The 20,881-nt window shown below is 35.5% G+C and overlaps 2 protein-coding genes across 3 annotated transcripts; one reads left to right on the forward strand and one right to left on the reverse strand.

Annotated features, from left to right (window-relative positions):
• Positions 1-6,192: 6,192 nt before the first annotated feature.
• Positions 6,193-11,956, forward strand: LOC113091745 (SLAM family member 9-like). The gene is made up of 6 exons (XM_026257368.1): positions 6,193-6,341; positions 6,750-7,079; positions 9,753-10,037; positions 10,157-10,264; positions 10,393-10,454; positions 11,424-11,956. Exons 1-6 carry the CDS (start codon positions 6,233-6,235, stop codon positions 11,469-11,471), a joined length of 942 nt encoding a protein of 313 aa, XP_026113153.1. The 5' UTR covers positions 6,193-6,232; the 3' UTR covers positions 11,472-11,956.
• A 991-nt stretch (positions 11,957-12,947) lies between these two features.
• LOC113091746 (uncharacterized) lies at positions 12,948-16,658 on the reverse strand. Of its 2 annotated transcripts, none has more exons than XM_026257369.1 (5): positions 16,277-16,658; positions 15,316-15,651; positions 14,010-14,381; positions 13,859-13,915; positions 12,948-13,437 (listed from the first exon to the last, which is right to left on the reverse strand). In XM_026257369.1, exons 1-5 carry the CDS (start codon positions 16,344-16,346, stop codon positions 13,328-13,330), a joined length of 945 nt encoding a protein of 314 aa, XP_026113154.1. In that variant the 5' UTR covers positions 16,347-16,658; the 3' UTR covers positions 12,948-13,327. The 2 variants fall into 2 exon arrangements, with proteins under 2 accessions (XP_026113154.1, XP_026113155.1); XM_026257370.1 differs by having other exon boundaries at positions 12,950-13,437; positions 14,028-14,381.
• Between the last annotated feature and the right edge of the window lie 4,223 nt (positions 16,659-20,881).

Consider the following 20,881-nt stretch of genomic DNA (forward strand, 5'->3'; position numbering starts at 1 on the left):
AGCAAATAAATGCACAGTACACTGTTTTCCTAATGAATGTTGTTCAGTTGATTGGACGCAATGTATTTTGTTTAAAGTGCTATATAAATAAAGGTGACTTGACTTGACTATTGCGCTTCAAATTTGCGTTTGAGCCCATGTGAAAAAGTAGCATAATTTACATATGATTTACAGTTTATTTGAATAAATATTAAACATTCAGTTCAATTATGCATTAAAGCTGACATCTAGATGAACAATTACAGTTGTTTTTATGACTGTAAGTCATTCTCCTCAAATGCTACTGACGTTAGAAAAGTGTATACCAATATCGCATGTAACTTTAGAGACGGTCCCTAAATTTGAGACTCGAACGTCCAATGTCAAGCCAACTTTAAAACAGTCAAGCCTGTTTTTTATTTTTATTTTATTTTTTTTTACTTTCGTTTTCTTTTCTCTGCGCAGGATTGCTGTTGTCCTTTACCCGGATATAGATGTCCATCCATCCATTATGAACATTCAGCCGCAAGCATTAGATGCGAGCGCCTAAGGGAGAGTGGCGCATTTTTTATTTTTTTTTTATTTTTTTTTGCAAATTGGATGGTGCCCTCTCTGGGAGTTGGTGCCCTACGCAGACTGCGTACTCTGCCTATAGGGAGCGGTGGTACTGATGGGACATTTAAAGAAGATTTTCAAAGGATGGTTTTGGTCAAATGGTGCCCCATGCACTGCATACCCCGTTTTTGCGCCCCTGCTTACCACGAGCAACATAGGCTCCTCCACCACCGCGGTTTTTGCTGGAGATCCATGCATCATACGGTCCAGAGTCTGTGGTTCTGATGGACAGATTTTCAGTTTGATGATCCAGCTTCAGTCTGTCTCTGATTCTCTTTTTACGATTATCACAAGGCACATCTGTACAGATCTTACTGGGGTCCCCATTGATTTCAGCGATAGCAATGTTATTAAAAGGCCATATAATGATTTCTTGTTGTTGTTTTTCCATAAGATATTGTAAAGTAACCAAATCTCCCTCCATCACAGAGACTGACCCTCCATCTGTGCCTTCATCAGACACGCCTGCAGAAGAATAAACTGTAAAAAAAAAAAAAAAAAAAAAAAAAAAAAAAAAAAAATGTCGTACAATGGTATTGTAGAATACAGATAATAAATATATTTGTCGAATATAAACTAAACTGCATCCCGTATTTATCTTTGACCTGAAGATAGATTCTAACATTAAAATTACTTACCATACGTGAGTAAATGCACGAGCAATACGAGCAAATTTAAAGCACCCTTCATTTTCTACAGTTTCGGTTGAAGGTGCTTGGTCATGCCTGCTGCGTAACCACTGGATGACGAGATGACGTAGTGACGTTTGTGCAAACGAAACAAACATATTTTACAGCTTCTGTTTGTAGTGACGTGCGAAACGAATTTTAGTCATTCGAATCACAGCTTCGTGAATCTTAGACTTATTTTGTGGACTCTGGAGAACTGCAAAGCTGGCACCACCTTTATACGAAAAAAAAAAATAAATACCACGCATCAAATGTTTATACGTTTCCACATAATGCTTCTGTATCGTAAACATAACATCCCATGCATTTCTTAACCAAGATTCTGTCTATGATTGCCGTTGCTTTTAATGTCTGTATGTGCTAGAACTCAAAGCAAGCTGATGAAAGAAGAAGCACCCGGCTGCAGCCTGCAGATCGAGGCGGGTCTGCATTTGGGGCGGGGCTGCACGTGTAGATAGAAGAAAGAATTATGAATTCAATATATTTTTAAAATTGTATTATTTCATATCATCAGAGTATGAGAAAGGGAATGAAAAGGATGTACCATTATTGTTTTCATTTATATAGCATAAGACAATTATTGTAACATAATTATCTGCCATGTAGTTGATAAATGACACCACAATAGGCTAATGTGTCTGTCATTTTAATTTTTATGAAACTTTAATTTTCTTTACTACACTGCAAAGCATATACTTTTTCCTCTCCTTTATTTCAGAAAAATATGCAGTTCCTCGTTATTTTAAAGTAAAACAAAATAAATAAATTCGAGCGCAATTTCATGCACATCATGCTCTTATTTTAGTGCAGTTGTAATAAATTCACATCCTTGAATAAGCCATGCATATCTTCTGATATGACCAGTTTCAGGGGCAGCCAAAAAAGAAAAGAAAAAATAATTAAAATCATATTTTCACTCATTACTCGAAAGTTTCTTAAGAGATCCGAGAATCTCACAGCCACTGCTGTAAAATACTGAGATAAACTTTATAATGTATCATCTATTTATATTGAATTAATATATTAAATTGGTATCTTTTCTGATACCCATTTTGTGATCATTATTGAGCCGATTCTTGTCAATCAGTCGGAATGATCGGGACATTATACACTTAACGTGGCGTAATACATTAAAACGTGTATTAAAAACGTTTACAAACCATAGTAAACATTTTTAATAAACCATTCTATAACACACAAGAAGGTTATGGGAGGAAAATGCTTAATGCGTAATTAAACGTGCGGCGTTCGTATTCTGGGCTCATATCTGCTTGTCTATGAATATAATATAATATAATGCTTTATTAATAGTTTGTTTACTGAGTTTGATCTTTTTAAAACACTGTTTAAATGCATAAAGCCATACTCTCACGTTAAGCGTCCAGAAGATTAAACTTGCACCAGCTAACATCTCGTGATTCAATGAATCAGACATAGGGAGTCAAGTTAACAATGAACAACTGAGCATTGTAATAAAAGCTTTTAAAAACTGCATAGCGTTTTTAGCTTTTAAACAACATACTCCATCCTACACTAATTACGCACATATTTCCTATTATGTATGTCTATGAAAGACGATCGAACCAATCAGAGTAGCTATGGGGCGGGGCTACACGTGCAGCCCCGCCTCAATCTGCAGGCTGCAGCCGGGTGTATTTGGATGAAAGCGCGACCCCAAAAGCGAAACTAAAACAGCATTTGACCACTAGAGGGATAAACAATATTCATGTTATAAGTTTTTCAGACAGTAGAGTCTGATATCACAATACCACTTAAGATTTTCTTAATACGTAGGTTTAAAGTACAAGCAGTAGGCTATTATCATATAATAATCTTGTGTCCAAACTATGGAATTCACAATTTCAGGAATTATAGCTATTATATGTGAAAACCTATTTTTTGTGGTATTTATCAATTAAATGCAAAAAAAAAATTATTTTTATTTTTTTTCAGAAAACAACTTTAAAACACTTTATTATTATTTTTTACATTGGGTGATGCAAAGTTAAGGAAAGGCAAACATTTCTCTTTTATCATTAAATAAATGCTCTTTTTATACACAGATCAACATTTGAACGGCTTACTTAAAAATACTGAAACATTTGTATCAGTGAAACTAAAACATCCATGTCTAATTCTTTCTTAATTATGAAATGGTAACAGACTTTTTTCTTTATCTCTGATATCAGAAAAACATTCACATGGAGGGAAATATATATAATAATTTAAGTCCCTATTATATTACTTAGCCTGTTTACATATTTACAGGCGAATTCAGAAGAAAATACAATTAAAAAGATGGTATAAAATCACACAAACATTTCAATAAAAGAACTAGGAGAGACAGATGGGAAAAAATCCTCACCTGAAATAATAGACTCTGCCACCACATCTAAACAGAACCTCATGAAATATCACAAATTGTTTTAAATTTCAGGCAAGATGACATTACAACTCTATTGTGATTCAAATAAAAGTACAATTAAAAACAATGTTTCACTTGTGCACATTATAACAGAACCAGTGTTGCCAGATAGGGTGGATTTCCGCCCAATCGGGTGGAATTTGATTGTGCATCAAAATGCTGGTTTGGGTGGGTTGACAAAATTTTTGATAATTTCACCGGTATTCAAATTTTTATTAACGTGGATAAATTGTTGAGCTGTTATGGTGTGTGTATATGAGCATGTGAGATGACAGCATCAGTCTCATCCCAATAAGTGTGCTATAGTTGCTCTAATACCATTGCTTATTATGATAACTTATCCTGTGCTTTTTGTCTGCACTTGAATGCTGGGTATTCATAAGCTGATGTTTCATGCTATACATCCTTAAACCTCAGGTAATGTTTTTATTGCATACTCAGGGTCATTGATTGGACGAAAGCACCATGTGACTTGTGTGCATATGCCTCTAGCATTGCACATTATCATATAGATATTGTGATTTACTACAAAGTTTTTCCTGAGTGGATTTATAATACTTCTTCAATTAAAATTGGAAAATGTAATTTTTTTCACACTGAAACGTTTTTTTGTTTTGTTTTTTTTGTTTTTTGTTAAATGTGATCCAAAATCATCACGATGAGAAGAACCAACGACTTAAACTACTTCAGTCTGTGTGAAATGAATTTATTTAATACACAAGTTTCACAATTTTAGTTGAATTTCTGAAATAAATGAACTTTTTCCACGGCATTCTAATTAATTGAGATGCACCTGTATGGTTAGACACACCAGTTTGCAATATCAAGCAGCAAAACAAGCTGTTTTGTAGCTAAAAATAGCAGGACGTGGATGGGACCAGAAGCCAGACACATAAAACTGATAAATGGCTGTGCAGGAAAAATAAAGTGGATACTTTCTCAGAAGTAATAGGAGTGTGAAGTCTTTATATAAAGTCTTTTTTCTGGAGGTAGTTGAAAACACATTGGACAGGATTGCTTTTGTAGACACACATGTGGTCAAACATGTTCAATAGGCTCTTATCAGTCCTGATTCTAACATAAACCAACAGTGTTCAGTATAGTTTTGTGGCTATCAGAGCAGAAAAGAAAGCTGCTGTTCTCGGTATCATTTCCTGCTATCTCCTTTCATGTTTAATATAAATAGCATGAGCTTATTGTGCATTATCAGACCAAAAGAATTAGAAAAGGCCTATGCATGCACCCTCCTTTAGACAGTCCCCTCAGAAAAAAAGAAACAAAAAAATCAGAGAAAGGCAGGATCCATTTGACTGACATGTAAAGTAACCAATCACCATCATGTTTAAGGAAGTGAAAATGTATCAAAAATATCTCTACCATAACAGACCAGTGTGCAAACAATAAGACATAGATTCTAAAACATGAACTTAACATAATTTTGAACAGATTCATTCTTCCATGAATCTCAACATCACAACATTTTTTTTTTTTTTTCAGGCAGAACATTAAATAATGAGACATGTCGGTAGCACTTTATTTTACAGTCCTGTTTCTCATGTATGTACTACGTACATATTATAGTAATTACAATAACTGTGTAATAACTAGGTACTAACCTTAAACCTTGAACCTACCCCTAAACCTAACCCCATGTAGTTACCTTGTGTTACCAGAACTTTCTTAGATAAATACACTGTAAGTACACTATAAGTACATGTTAGTACACTTACTGTAAAATAAAGTGCAACCGACATGTCTCCTGGAAATCCTGTAGAATTCAATTAATCAGATGATGACTGTGAAACTCATGAAGTGTTTCCAATTTTGTGTGCAGGTGTGGTCATGATGCAGACCATGAGCCATATCTGACCAGTTAAAAGTATAAGACAGTTAATATAACCTCTGATCTGTGAATAACCTTTAACTGTGTTTCATACATTAGTTTTGAGTAATTTATTTGTAAAGCAGTTTTATCTAAACAGGAAGTCAGACTGTGTGGTTCATTACAGAAGGACAGGAAGAAGCCCTTCAGCCTCAAACTAAACACGCACATAATGAACAAATGTCCATTCTCAGCTCTTAAACTAAGTGTCTACAGAGAGATCAGATCATGTTTCTGTATCGAAATCAGACCACAGCAGTTTCAGTTTCACTCAGAATATTATCTGCACGTGTCACACACCGCAGAAAGACTAGCAATGAGAGAAGATTCACGCTTCTTAATTTTGTTTTGCAACTCAAACAACTGAATTATTATAAAACCATTTTAAAACCCATAAGTTTATTTACCAATAAATTTAGATTGACTATTCCAGTATATTGGTGCATATTTAACAGAAAAGTTTTTTTTTTTGAAACCCATCAATGTTAAATGATAAAAATCAAGAATGTTTTCAATAATTACAAATAGTTAAAGTCTTTATACATATAAATCTTGTTCTTATAAAGACTAAATAGCATATTCAGAGTGTTTCCGTGTGCATTAGGTGTGTCAAACTCTGTTGTGGGAGGATTCATAAAGCAGATGAACAGACTGAGTGTTTTCAGCAGATGGTCTCGATCAGACACTGAACTACTGAAGAAAATGTTTCACATGGTTTTTTTGCTCTGCTTGTCCCGGTGGTGTCTGACTGGTAAGTTCAAAAAACTATTCAGTTTCTTTCAGTTTCAGGTTAATAAACATGCTGCTTTTGTTCAGATACTTAAGTTAGAGGATTTGCATTTGCTGTTCATCCCAGATTAATCAAGTAAAACAGATAATAATATGACAGCTACCCTGGATTCAGGTCTGTCTCTCACTGAGTCCAGAATTACTTTCAATCATTTCACTCAGGTGCAAGACACATGTGAAGTTACAGGCAATTAATACCTTAAAGTCTGAATTATCAGCTTACACAACAATCTGTAACTTGTTGTCATTGTTTCCTTTAGCATTTCTGTTGCCATTTGAGATTTTCCTCAGTACACATTTTAGAAACAAAAAACTGATTTCAGGCTTTGTAAACCAACAAAAGTTTTTAAATGTGTGAAATCTCTACCAGTCTGTTCATCAGGTATGTTTCGTGAGTCGTTGTCAGTGATGGAGGGAGACTCTGTTACTCTACACACTGATCTTACTGAAATACATGAAGACGACGACATACTGTGGAAACGTGTAACTGAAGACTCTCTCATAGCTCAAATCAATAGAGAGGACCAAATCTTCTCCACATTTAATGGTCCTGACGGGAGATTCAGAAACAGACTGAAGCTGGACGATCAAACTGGATCTCTGACCATCACAAGCATCTCAATTGAACACTCTGGAGATTATAAACTAGATATAAGTGGAGATGTTTCGTCATCAAAAATATTCAGTGTTTTTGTCTATGGTGAGTAGATATTCTTGTTTTATTAAAGGAATATTTTGATTCAACACAACTTACGCTTATTTGGCAGCATTTGTGGCATTAGTTTGATTAATAAATACCTGAGACATCCCTTGTTTTCTTATGACGAGGCACTTACAATGGCAATGAACAGTTAAACATTTAAAAGCTGACACTGTAAAGTTTATACATAGTCTGCTTGCTAAGTTGTAACACAAGGAATTATGTTTCCAAGTCCAAGCATCAACTCGTTTCACTCAAAAATATCCCAAGAGCTGTTTATAAGCAGTATTTATTCATATCACGCTTTTAAGTTAAGCATGCTCGTGACATCCCAGACCTAAATAGTTAAATGATTTACAGAAGATGGATCACTGTCTAGCCATCTGGGATTTTGCTATGGAGATGCAGGTTAGGATAATATTTTTGGTAGCATTGCATCACATCATGTGTGTATATTAGCATTTGTGGGATCTGATAGAAGGTTCAGACAAAGAAGCATTGACACGTGACGTCAGACTTAAGTGGACTGAATTATTATACTTAAAATGTTTTTTTTACTATTATTATTATTATTAAACAGGACATTGGATAAAATTTTCACTTTGTTCACTTTTATTTTTTGCATTTGGTGTAACTGCCAGCTCAGAAAAGCTGAAAAGAAATCACACAGTTACTTTGTTATGCGGTGTCTGTGTCTGAAAGTCATTCAGTGAGCTGCTTCAATCTGCACCCATTTGTTTTTCACGTAGATAGCTAGCTATTTGAATAAGACTAGCTCACGCACATATAGGGATATATTCACTCGTCTTGTGTTGATATGTACCATGGAAGAGATGTGGGGCAAGCAGTAGCTCATTATCATTTAAAGAGATATGTACCGAATGCGTCGCTGTGAACAGATCTGTTTTTGATCAAGTAAAAAGTGTGTTGTTTTATATGAACATTGAGGAATTTTAACCAAACTATGTTACAGACATTTCATGAACTCCCTGAAGAATCATACCAACTTGTGGAAAATGGGCATCCAATGTCCCTTTTAAATAATTTTTACTGTATTTTAATACTTTAAGGTCAACTTAACACAGAAAAGGTTAGTTAAGTGATTTATCAGACTTAAATCATAATAGCATGCACATTGTTTAAGTATTGCACCTGCATTATTAAAACTTTGAGCATTTTAGATGTGCGGATGGGATACATTTACAGCCAGTGTAAGTGCACAACACTCAATTTTGTTTGTCTGCTGAAAATAAATATTTGTGTTTTTAAGAAGCAGTAGACCTCAGATGCTTTAGATTGAGCTGTAGTGAACTCTGAATGTTCCTTTAGCTATTTGCTGACTGGCAGACAGAAATCAGCTTGGAGAAAATCAACAGCAGTACAGAGAATGAAAGGACAATGCCGAAAAGCTGAGCGGATGTGGCTTAAGACAAAATTTGAAGTTCACTATAGCATCTATAAAGACAGCCTTCATGCTTTCAATGTGGAACCAGCCACAGCTAGACAGACTTACTTCTCAAACCTTATAAACAGTAACTTAAACAACACTAGTACTCTTCTTGCCACTGTTGAGAAACCAGATTTTCAGGCAGATTTCCAGTCAAATGCTCTCTGACAGCAAAAGCAATGAGTTTGCTTCCTCATCAATATCAGGAAGGCGATTAGCACATCCCCAATTATGCAGAGGTCAGCTGGATTTGGCTACAATATCAAAAAGAAGATACTATGTCTATTTTTGAAGCAATTAATAGCACATTTTTGGAAGAAATAGTGCAGCAACTAAAATCATCAACCTGCTATCTTGACACACTTGAATGAATGCCTCACTTCTTTCTGGGACTTTTCCAAACTTCCTGAAAATTGCAGTTGTTAAGCCCCTCCTGAAAAAGAGCAATCTTGATAGCACAATTATGAGCAATTATAGACCAATATCAAATCTTCCTTTTATAAAAAAATTATATAAAGGTAGTTTTTAATCAACTGAACAAATAATTAAACTCAAATGGATAATTGAACCATTTTCAATCTGGTTTACAACTGCATCGCTGCACAGAGACAGTACTCTAGGAGAGCATAAGTCTAAGTGGACGTCAATGACATGCGGAGTCCCACAAGGCTCAATTCTTGCACCGCTCTTGTTTAGCCTGTATATGCTCCCATTAAGTCAAATGATGAGAAAGAACCAAATTGCCTATCACAGCTTGATTTACCAAGCCTTATTGCCAAATGACTAAAGACTCATTAACTCCTATAAAATATAAACCTACCAGACCACTCAGATCATTAGGATCGAGTCAGTTAGAAGTACCAAGGGTTCATACAAAACAAAGCGAATCTACTTTTAGTTATTTTGTCAACCGGAGTTGGAATTGGTTTCCAGAAGAGATCAAATGTGCTAAAACATTACCCACTTTTAAATCTAGACTCAAAACTCATCATTTTAACTGTGCATTTATTGAAAGAGCACTGTGCGATGTCCATAATGATTGTACAGTATTTAATGAATTGAACAAACGAATTGAATTAATAAATAAACTTGCTTTGCCTTGCCTAATTACATAACTGAAATGTTTAATGTTTGGGATAACAGAAGCATTCACTGACTGTCAACACACTATACCAACAATATTGTTGATCAAATTTATTTTCTGTTTATTGTCTCACATTTTCCAGCTCATCTGCCCACTCCTAACATAAGCAGAAATTTTTCACAAAATCTGTCATCATCCTCACAGCAGAATTGCTCATTGGTGTGTTCAGTGGTGAATGTGGGTCATGTGACTCTCTCCTGGTACAAAGGAAACAGTTTATTGTCCAGCATCAGTGTGTCTGATCTCAGCATCAGTCTCTCTCTACCTCTGGAGGTGGAATATCAGGATAAAAACCGCTACAGCTGTGTGCTCAACAATCCCATCAGCAACCAGACTCAACGTCTGGACATAATTCAGCTCTGTACAGGTATGATAGGAGTGAATATTAGTGATTATTTAGAGAGCGAATCCACTCAAAAAAATAAACTATTATGGAGATCTTTCAGATGTATTTAAAGTCAGACAGACTATTTTTCTTCATTACAGATCAGGGTCTACCTGTGTTTTACATGATGTTGATTGCTGCTGCTGGATCTCTGTTGATTATTGCTGTACTCATGATCTTCTGCATCTGCAGGAAATGTACAAAAACAGGTGAGGAATTCAATTATTATCTACAAACATTAACTTCCATTCATTCATTTCAATCAGATATACAGATTGCTATATACAAGAATGCAAACTTTCCAGTTTTAACACATGTGTGATTATTGTTAATACAGTTAAGACCTGGGAAGAAAACAATACTGATTCAACATTTGGTAAACCAACAACTCGAAAAACGGTAAGAAGATGCAAGAAGTTGATGCAGTCAGTTAGTCTGATTGAAGCTTGTTGAATGCAGCTTTGTGTGTGATACTCATCATACAGACGAGGAACAAATGTGGGTGATCTATCAGCCCCACCATTATCAGTATTGCCTTCAGTAACTAGCAGATCAAAAGGACAGATCTTAAGTATGTTTTCAAGCTATTAAAAACTAAGTGCATTTACTGTTTGTAAACCACTGTAAGTATTTTCGGACCTAAGTAGATTAATTAGCAGAAATGTAAATTTATTAGCAAAGAAAAGTATTGTATTCTTCTCAATCTCTGTTCTATTTATGACCTACGTCACATGCTACTTCTGAGATGAACAACAAATGTGTATTTATATTACAAATGTCCATGTTTGCTTGGTTGTGTTTAGTGAAGCCACAGTGTCCTTTCACATTTAATGCATCTTTTTATGCAATCTAATATATATGTAAAAGAAAATAGCATTGGAAAGAAAATAAAAACTAATTGTGTTGGCCCTTTACTAAAAGTCACAATATGTAATTTTTGCCGCTAGAGGGAGCATGTTCAAAATAAACAAAGACCAAAATCAAAAGATTATTATGTCACTGGCAGGTGACACAATGACACTGTGGACACGGTCCATGTCACCAGTTAAAATTGCTAATTACTCTGGATTTAATCATTATTCGAAACATTTGGGTGAATGTAAGTACACAAGAATATATAACACTGCTCTAGTGTTTTTTTGGATATTTTAATAAAAAAAATCTAAGATTTTGTGCCTTTAATGCTAGTTTCTATTATCTTTTATAAAAGTTTGTTTAAAAACAAAACACATTATTTGTTTACATACAAAGTTCACACTTAAGGTCTGTTAACCGCTCAAAAGTCTTTTGTCATTAATACATTTTAATTCAATAACTGTACATCCAGCAAATCAACAGATACCTGATTGAGTGTATTTTTCCTTGCAGAAATCAAACATGGATGATGTGTATGAAAATATCCCCAGAAAACGATGAAGAAATACTGTGTCTACTGGAATTTGACATTGACTCGCACCATTTGGTTTTGTTCACATTTGTTCTCTGATAGGATGTTGTTTTGACTCTTGTATCACATTTTGTAATGTTATAAAATTTTTGCAATTCAAACTTTCAGTTTAACATATGAACATTAGCTAACTTTAATACTGTTGTACTTTATTATTTACTGATTTTTTTATCTTTTAAAAATGTTATTGGCTGTCGAGAGCATTACATTGTGATTACAGTATCACACATACATATTATGATTTCCTGGACATTTTGGCAAATAAATCACAAGCACATCAAATTCACAATTCAAAGCAGAAAATCACGAATATAAGAATATTGTTATTTTTCCTTGCTATAAAAAGATGCTGTTATTACAGAGGAGCCCTAAAGAACCAGCTGCTGATGCCTACTTGAACAACAAACTGAGTAAAATGCTGTCAAAATATATTTATTTATCTTTTAAAGGCTCCTTTCATAGACTAACATTGTTATATTTAAATGTTAATAAATCTGCAGTATGTTGGCTTCTCTGAATTCTGTTCTGTTTGAGATTTGTACAGACTGTGGATATTTAAACGGATAGTTCCCGTAAAAAAAACGGTCATTAATTACTCACCCTCATGTTGTTGAAACCCGTAAAACCTTTGTTCATCTTTGGAATACAAATGGACATATTTTTGATGAATCCGAAAGGACATCTGTTAAATATTCCATTTTGAATCTCTGATTTAGGTCTGTCTGAACACTGAATCCACTTATTTTCAGATCTGATTGACTCTTCTTTATGTTGTGTTTCTCTGTCTGATGATCTGGATGATAATGTCTCTGTGCTGAATTCTGTTCTCTTGTCTGGCCTGGACATGCTGGCTCCCTTGAAATCACAATCTGTTTCTTTAATATTCTCTGCTCCTTGGTACAATGATGTTATGTGTGCTTTGAAAGCTATGTGTCATGAAATGGAGCATCATTCTACCTCAATAGAGAGCCCAGGGGAAAACCAATCCACTTCCATCCCAACCAGCTATGCCCCCTTCAGTGATGTCTTCTGCCCCAAACGGGCTTCCAAGCTGCCTCCACACCGGCCGTGGGACTGTGTCATCGATCTGCTGCCGGGTGAACCAGTGCATAAAGGAAGGATCTACCCTCTATCCATTCCGGAGGAGAAGGCCATGGAGGAATACATCAAGGAGGCGCTGGCCCAGGGTTACATTCGTCCATCTACCTCCCCTGCTGCTTCGAGCTTCTTCTTTGTAGAAAAGAAGGACGGAGGCTTGAGACCCTGTATCGATTATCGGGCTCTCAACAACATAACAGTCAAATTCAGATACCCACTTCCCCTCAGAAAACGTGTTTTAAGAGCATTAACTGCAGGGCAATGCACATAAATTTTGAGGGACAGTTGCCCAAAACAAAAACCTCCAAAAACGGTGGCACAAAGAGGGTGGGTGCTTGTTTAATTATCCATTTGTTACACATAACAATTAAAATACAAGTCAACACACTCTGTAATCATTTCAGACTTTATTGTAGATGATTTGATAGAACATCACAATTGCTCATTGCTGATAATAACAACATATTTACTGTTTTACATTTTGATATTAACCTCATCTTTTATGATTGCGATGCCCTTTTAAATGTCCTTTTAAAGCCATCATATTTTGCCAAGATATTCCTGTCTGGCCTTCTTACAACCAAGACTGAAAAGGAATATTTTTGGTTTAAAGGAGCTTTAGTTGCATTTACATTTGCTGGCAACTGGGTGGAAACCCATTCATAATGCAATGAAGTGCTTTCATCTGTTTATGATACTGTTTAAAAGCTAAATGGTTGTGACATAATTACACATACTGAAAATAAAACTCTTCCTCTGTGAAAGGGTAAAATACCAGATCATTTGTTGAGGAATCCAGGATGCTTGTTTTATGGGTACGTTTTCTACAGCAGCCTCCTGTAAGAAATAAATAAAATAATTAATAAAACAGATTCACAGAATGTGAAAAAATGAACAGGATTGATGTTTCAGTTACAAAATGCTCTGACAAACTGAATCACATTGTCATGTTCTGTTCTAGTAATGCAACCTGTTTGAATGCAGTGACTGATGCTTTGAGATTAAAATAGCCACAAAGCATATAGAAAGAATTTGGTTGTTTCTACAAAATGACAAAAATAAAAAAAAGGACTTTTTGCATGTGATTTGAAACAAAACTTCTAACTTTCAGTTAAATATCCACAGACATCTTCTCTCACTTGCACATCTAAAAAAAACATCACTATTGTAAATGCACTTATACTGGTGTTTTTGTAATGACGGAATGAAATGAAACCACATCACACACAAAAAACACACAACAACCATAAATTCTCACCTGGAACAAATAGCAGAACAAATATTGCTGCTATAGCAAATAAATACAAAAGACAATCTGTAACGAAAAAGACATTATTACTAGAGATTGATCATTATTGAGATCTTCGATAACAAAAACTTTAAAACTGCTCAAGGGAAAATGATCTTACAGACTGAATTACACTCACTATAGCCGGGAACACTGAAGATGCTGATAATGTGGCGTCGACGGATGCTGCTGCTGTTGGTGACGATCTCAAGATGATAAAGTCCAGAGTCTGTGGTTCTGGTGTTTGTGATGGTCAGAGATCCAGTCTGATGATCCAGCTTCAGTCTGCCTCTGAATCTCTCATCAGCATCTTCACATTGATCATCTCTACAGATCTTACTGGGATCACCATTGATTTTTGCTATGAAAGTGTAATTGAAGTACCAAGTCATCAAATCACTGGGGTTCTTCATTACAGCAGGATCTAAAGTGACAGATTCTCCCTCCTTCACTGACTTGGCCAGCATTTTATTCAGCTCTGCACCAGGAACATCTGAAACACAAACCAACAGCTGCTGGAGGATATTATAGTACACAATTTCTCCCACATACGCATAAGATTGTCATAATTGTTACATTATGGAGTCAATTTAACACCGTATATATATATATATATATGCAAAAACATTTTGCAAAAGAAAATAAAGTTTTGCAAACGAAAATGTAAGTATTGAGGAAAATGTATTTGCTTTTTGCAAACAAAAATTAAGAATTTCAAAACATAAATGAAACAAAAAAGAAGATTTGTAAAAACAAAGCCACAAGACATGCGGAAAAGTGAAGCACAAAGGAAAAATGGTATCGCAGGCTCAAATTATACTGACACGCAAAATAAAAGCAGCGTTGCAAATAAAATAATAGATATGACCATGGAAAATATTCATAGCAAAATCATTGCTTTTGCGCTTTTTTATTTATGTTTTGCAATTCTTAATTTTTGTTTGCAAAAAGCAAATTTATTTTCCTCAATAATTTAATTCTCGTTTGCAAAACTAAATTTTTTTGCGTGTAAATATGCCGTTAAATTGACTCCATATTACATTTCATTTTCATTCAGTTTCATTTTACTCCCTAGTGACAGTGGCACAGGACTTCTATATAATTAAGAACTATCAATACTAAATACCATCTTACACCCCCAACAAAAAAAGGTTACATTTTTTCTTCTCAAGTAAATCGACTTTGTCCATATTTTGTGTTTCTAAAACACACGTTACTTATTTATTTAATTTTTTTTTACCTCACTTTGGATTCCCAGTTAAATAGACAGAAGTAAATATGAAATGATTGTAAACAGATGACAAAAGAAGGTCATAATAGAGGGGTCCACAAACATCTGGATTGCCACTGTAAAGATAAAAAGCACTGAAACTCAGTGATGTAATAAAAAATTAAGCATTTTTTTAATCATTCATTTAATGACTCACCGTGGACAGTGATACTAAAGATCTTTTGAGTGATACTGTTGCTGCTGATGATCTGTAGTTTATAAAGTCCAGAGTCTGTGTTTGTGATGTTTGTGATGGTAAGAGATCCAGTCTGATGATCCAGCTTCAGTCTGTCTCTGAATCTCTCAGTACCTTCATTACACTCAACATCTGTACAGGTCTTACTGAGATCTCCACTGATTTGAGCGATGCGAGTGTCTTTAAAATACCATTTAATTTTTTCTTGTTGGTTTGTTTTAACATCAGTGTGTAGAGTGACTGAATCTCCCTCCATCGCTGACACTAAGACTATGTCTGGATCAACACCAGACACACCTGAAGAAGAAATAAACAGATAATCATAATTCACTTTTAAGAAAGTAGCATATATACAACACACCGTATTTTATTTTTTATTTTTTTCTGTAAATTTCTCCAAATTTTTTGTTGGTAATAAGCTTATACTCATTTATAAGCAATGATATCACAGAGTCTTAGGTTTCAGTTTCAAGACTGAACCATTTGCTTAATACATCGCAAAACAGACCAGACAGAGACAGACAACAGAGTGTGCAAACACACACACACACACACACACACGCACACACATACACACACACACACACACACACACACACAACAGTGAATTTTAGAATTAAATATTTTCACACACATACACACACAGACGATGTTGCGCTTGAAACGCAAGCCGGATGAGGGTGTTTCGTCCGAATTCACTGACCCATATCGCTCGGTGGAAACTAAATATAGGATACAATATGCTGACATCCGATTTTCTCTTTGTTTTTGTTGACTGTATTCATTTAGATACAGTCTCATCTAGACACATAGGCTATTCGTGTTTTTATAATTGTTATATATCGAAATAAAAACTAAAACTCGATTCATTGCACAGCCATAGTAAAATAACAATACAAAATAAATGCAAAACATGCCTTACCAAGCTGTAGAACACACACCGGGACGAAAATGAAGAGATTCACCACCATTGCTGCCGAAAACGAAGGCATTCGAGTGGATTACGTCATCCTGGAAAGCCAGAGTTCAGAATTTGTATTAGACTTAGACCCCCCTGTATTCGACTGACCAGGCCAGAGGGAGACTGAGCCATCAGAACAGACCAGAGACCCGTTCACACCTCCTTTAATATATCTGAGATGAAATACATGAAAGATGTCAGATCTTCTAATCGTGGTAAATGCATGATCTCTAGCTGATTTGGTTCTTTAAACGAATTTGCGGATTTTAATTAAAACAACTGGATTAGGTTGTCTAAGATTCCTGCTTATTCTGGTGTTCCCCGTACAAGCCAGCTGTTTCAAAATGAAACCACGATCAGCAATGCAGCGATTGGCTGGCGGCAGGAAACGTAATGACGTCATATAATTAAAGAAGACACCTGACGAAAAACTTGACAAATTTCTGGTCCTTTTAAGAAAACAACCAAGTGAACAAACGACATCTTATAATTGATAAATGAAATGTGCTTTTATTTTATTTTGTTTTATTGTATTTTATTTACATGATTCCCAATTAAAATCAATGTATTCACAATTTCTGGCATTTTTACAGGCTTTACATTTTAATCTGTCAGCACTCAAATTAATGCAGGACTCAGATTAACTGTACGGCATGTGTGTAAGACTCTAATACATAAAGTAATTATTTTATCACAAATATATCTTTCAATGAGTAAAACTGGCTGTGTCTATATAGTAGCCTGTTATGGTAACACATTTTAAATTATTATTATCATAAAATATTGTCCCGGGATTAGCAGGGTTCACTTGCAATAAAGTAGCAGTGGCTTGGACAGATTTTAAGTATCAGTTACATTTAAAAAGATGCAATCTAATCCTGTTTTCATGAAATAAGCTGCTCCTGAGCAGCTTTAAGTTTAAAGACCTGTTGTGATGACAGCAACATTGAATACGTTTATTCTAAATGTGCTAAGTGTGCTACTTCTTTTAAACTAAAAATAGGAAAGTATGCTTTTAGTTTACTTTTTATTTACTTCTCAGAAATGGGCTTTATGTACTCCTCAGAAATATATTTAAAATTACATTTAAATATACTTGACTTATACTTAAAAAAAGTATATATTTTATATATTTTAACTTTACTCCTAGAATCTGTGTTTTCATTATTATAGAGTAGAGGGCGCTCGTACACATCTTCTGCACAGAATTTCCAAAAAACACAAGTGAAGAAGAAAAAGAAACAACGGATACTAAAACACGTTATCTAACATGATCATCTGACATGAAACAGCATCAAAACTGTAACTTTATTGAATAAAATCTAGACCGATGAAAAATTTATAATTACAGTCAAGCTATGGGGTGTTGATCGACTCCATCTACATTTTGATTATCATTCTGAATCCAATTCATATCGTATTTTTTTCAGCTTTTGGTTCAAAATTGTATTTCTTTATTTTTTATGAAACTTACCAGCACTAAAGTGTTTTAAAAAAAGAATGCATGAAGCTAGAATAAAATGTTTTTGTTTACAAGCAGATACCCTGTTCTTTCTTTGGATGTTTTGTATGTTCAGATATTCATGTAACAAAATATATAAACATTAAAACCTAAATAGGGACAAAGTAGTATACTCAAAGTATGATTTAAAGTTCACTTACAGAAAACTTATGAGTAGACTTGCAGTATAAAACTACTAAACTAGTAGTTTACTGAGAAAGTGTACAAAGTATTTATTTAGTAAACTATCAGTGTACCTATAAGTTCACTTTTAGTATAATTGCAGTACAAACTACAAACATAGAGGTAAACTGATAGTGTAGTCCAAGTTTGCTACTGGTATACTTAAAGTATACTTTTATATACTAGAAAGTGGGCCAGTTTAGTCCCAAGGAGTATTGAAACATACTCGGTTACTAACGTAACCTCGGTTCCCTGAAATACGGGAACAAGTACTGCATCGAAGACGCTTTTGGGAAAACCTCATTTTTTCTCCTGAACTGAACCCTTATTCAAAACCAATGGCTCGGCAGCATGAACCTATGGCAGCAAAGGTCGCCAAAGCCCGCCAAAATGGGCGGGGAATCTGACTATATATTGGCTGCTTCGCCACAGGAATTCAGGTTACTTCGACTGAAGCGACGACTGAGTCATGCAAACTTTTAGCATGGCAAGGAACGCAGTACTCATTCCCATATTTCAGGGAACTGAGGTTATGCTAGTAACCGAGTACGTTCCCTTTCAATACTTCACTCGTACTGTGTCGAAGGTGCTTATGGAAACCCAGTTCAATCACGCCATGCTAAGCAGGGGGGACGACCAACGCAATCATACTTGATCTGTTATACCAAGATACAACAATAGCAACTAGGAGCAGAATAAGCTCAGTGAGGTAACATCTGGCCTAGCCTGATCATCCCGTGTTCGTATAGCCTCAGTACCAAAGGGACCGAGTGCATATGAGCAGAGTTTGAGTCTTACAGAAGACTGACACAACAGAACAAGCGACCTAAGACAGAATGAGCTGGGCTGAAGACTACATGTGTGCGATCCTGCAGGAGGAAAGGTCTTTGAAAGAGTATGTGGAGGTTCTCGTGCCTGATACCTCTGGTGAGTTGGAGGGATTCCACGATTAATACTTCTGGATGGGACTAAAAGATGATGATCTTTTTTTGATTGCACATTATTTTACAGTACGTGAACTAACATGTACTTATAGCGTACTTACAGTGTATTTATCTAAGAAAGTTCTGGTAAAACAAGGTTACTACATGGGGTGGGGTTAGGTTTAGGGTTAGGTTCAGGGTTAGTACCTAGTTATTACATAGTTATTGTAACTACTATAATAAGTACATAATATGTACATGAGGAACAGGACTGTAAAATAAAGTGCTATCTTTTTTTTTTTTTTTTTTTGACTGCTGACGATTGTCTTAGACCCATAGCAGATTTTATGTCCTTGATCTAACTGGTTCAGAGTCTTTCGTTGATTTGGAGGATCCTAATCCTCCTCCCATCCGGAATCATGTACAGTAGGTGCTCCAGCTCACCATAAGCCAGCTCCATCCACATACTACTTGAAAGAGCCCACTCCTTCCTTTACCTCAGCCCTTCCCCGAGACCCCCAGATCTCCTCCCTGACCCTAATCCCGGAAACCCCTGTGTCTCCCCTGGTCCTGTCCATCCCTTCCTCATCTGAGCAACCCGATCTCCAGTTATGCCCAGAAGAGGCTCCTGATCTCCTGTTATGGATTCCTCATTGAGCTCAGAAGAGGCCCCTGATTCCCAGTAGAGATTCATCCATAGAGGCTGAGGCGGTTGGAGCCACGGCCTCGGAGACAGATCCACCATGGCCGCCCCGAGTCTCCAGATCCGACCTGGAGGTCCTCCTCTACTCAACCCGGTCCCGTCCTGCACCAACCTCCAGATTGATGTATTCCACTAACCCCCTGGCTTCAGTCCATCTGTTACAATATTACTAGAACACTGATATTTGTATACTTGCTACATAAAGTATACTTAAAAAAACTTTAACTTTACTTAAGTTTACTTAATAAAATAAACTTGAAGTATACTACTTTTTGGTAAGGGAACTCCAGGATGAGCTTCGAAGAACCAAATAATCTAAGATCATGCCAAAGCTTCAACAATCAAATCCAGTTTACTGAGTTAGTGATATATGAAGAACGGGCCCCAAGCAACATGAATAAATAATATCTTAAGCTATAATTGTTGAGCAATCGTGCAATGTTGCAACATTTATAATTACATGATTAGCTATGTCAATTAATTTTCAATATCTACAGATTATTTTAATCGGTAGTGCAGATCATTACACTATATCTGAAATCTTGTAACGTTTACATTTAAATTCACAAAAAAATTATAAATTAAAAGTCAGGTGATATTAACCTCTCAGTTTGATTAAACGACTTCTATCTATTGATGTGCGAATCTTACATTTTTCCCATTTTTATAGATTAATTTAATATTAATGTAAAGCTAGACTGTGTAGGAGGAAGTCAGACTGTGACTGTGAAGTAAATAACAGCAGGACAGGAAGGTTTTCACCTACACGCTTAACACACATCAAACAAATGGCCATTTTCCTGCAAGAGCTGTTCGTCCACCCGACAGATCAAACCATGCTTCTGAAGAAAAACCACCGCAGCAGGTTTCAGTTTGACTCAGATGCTGAGCTACTAGTGTCACACCTCATTAAGACTCACAGAGTGAGATGGCAAGCTGCTTTTGCCATTTTGCAAAAACGTTGATCATACAACCATTTTAAAGTCCATCAGATTTACCAATGAATTTATTGCATTATTGCATTTTCTACTTTTTCAAATTTAACAACCAGAAACCTCTTTTTGAGAACAATCAATGTTAGAATTAAACACAAGTTTTATATTTTAAAAAGACCATTTTCAGTTGTTAAGTTAAAGCCTTAAGAGGCAGAAACACACACATATACAAACAGGGAGTATGTGTGTGTGTGTGTGTGTGTGTGTGTGCACTAATAAGGTCATCAAACTCAGTTGGGGGAGGATTCACATCAGATTCCA

The sequence above is a fragment of the Carassius auratus genome, unplaced genomic scaffold (assembly GCF_003368295.1).
Source record: "Carassius auratus strain Wakin unplaced genomic scaffold, ASM336829v1 scaf_tig00214281, whole genome shotgun sequence".
NCBI classification, from domain to species: Eukaryota; Metazoa; Chordata; class Actinopteri; order Cypriniformes; family Cyprinidae; genus Carassius; species Carassius auratus.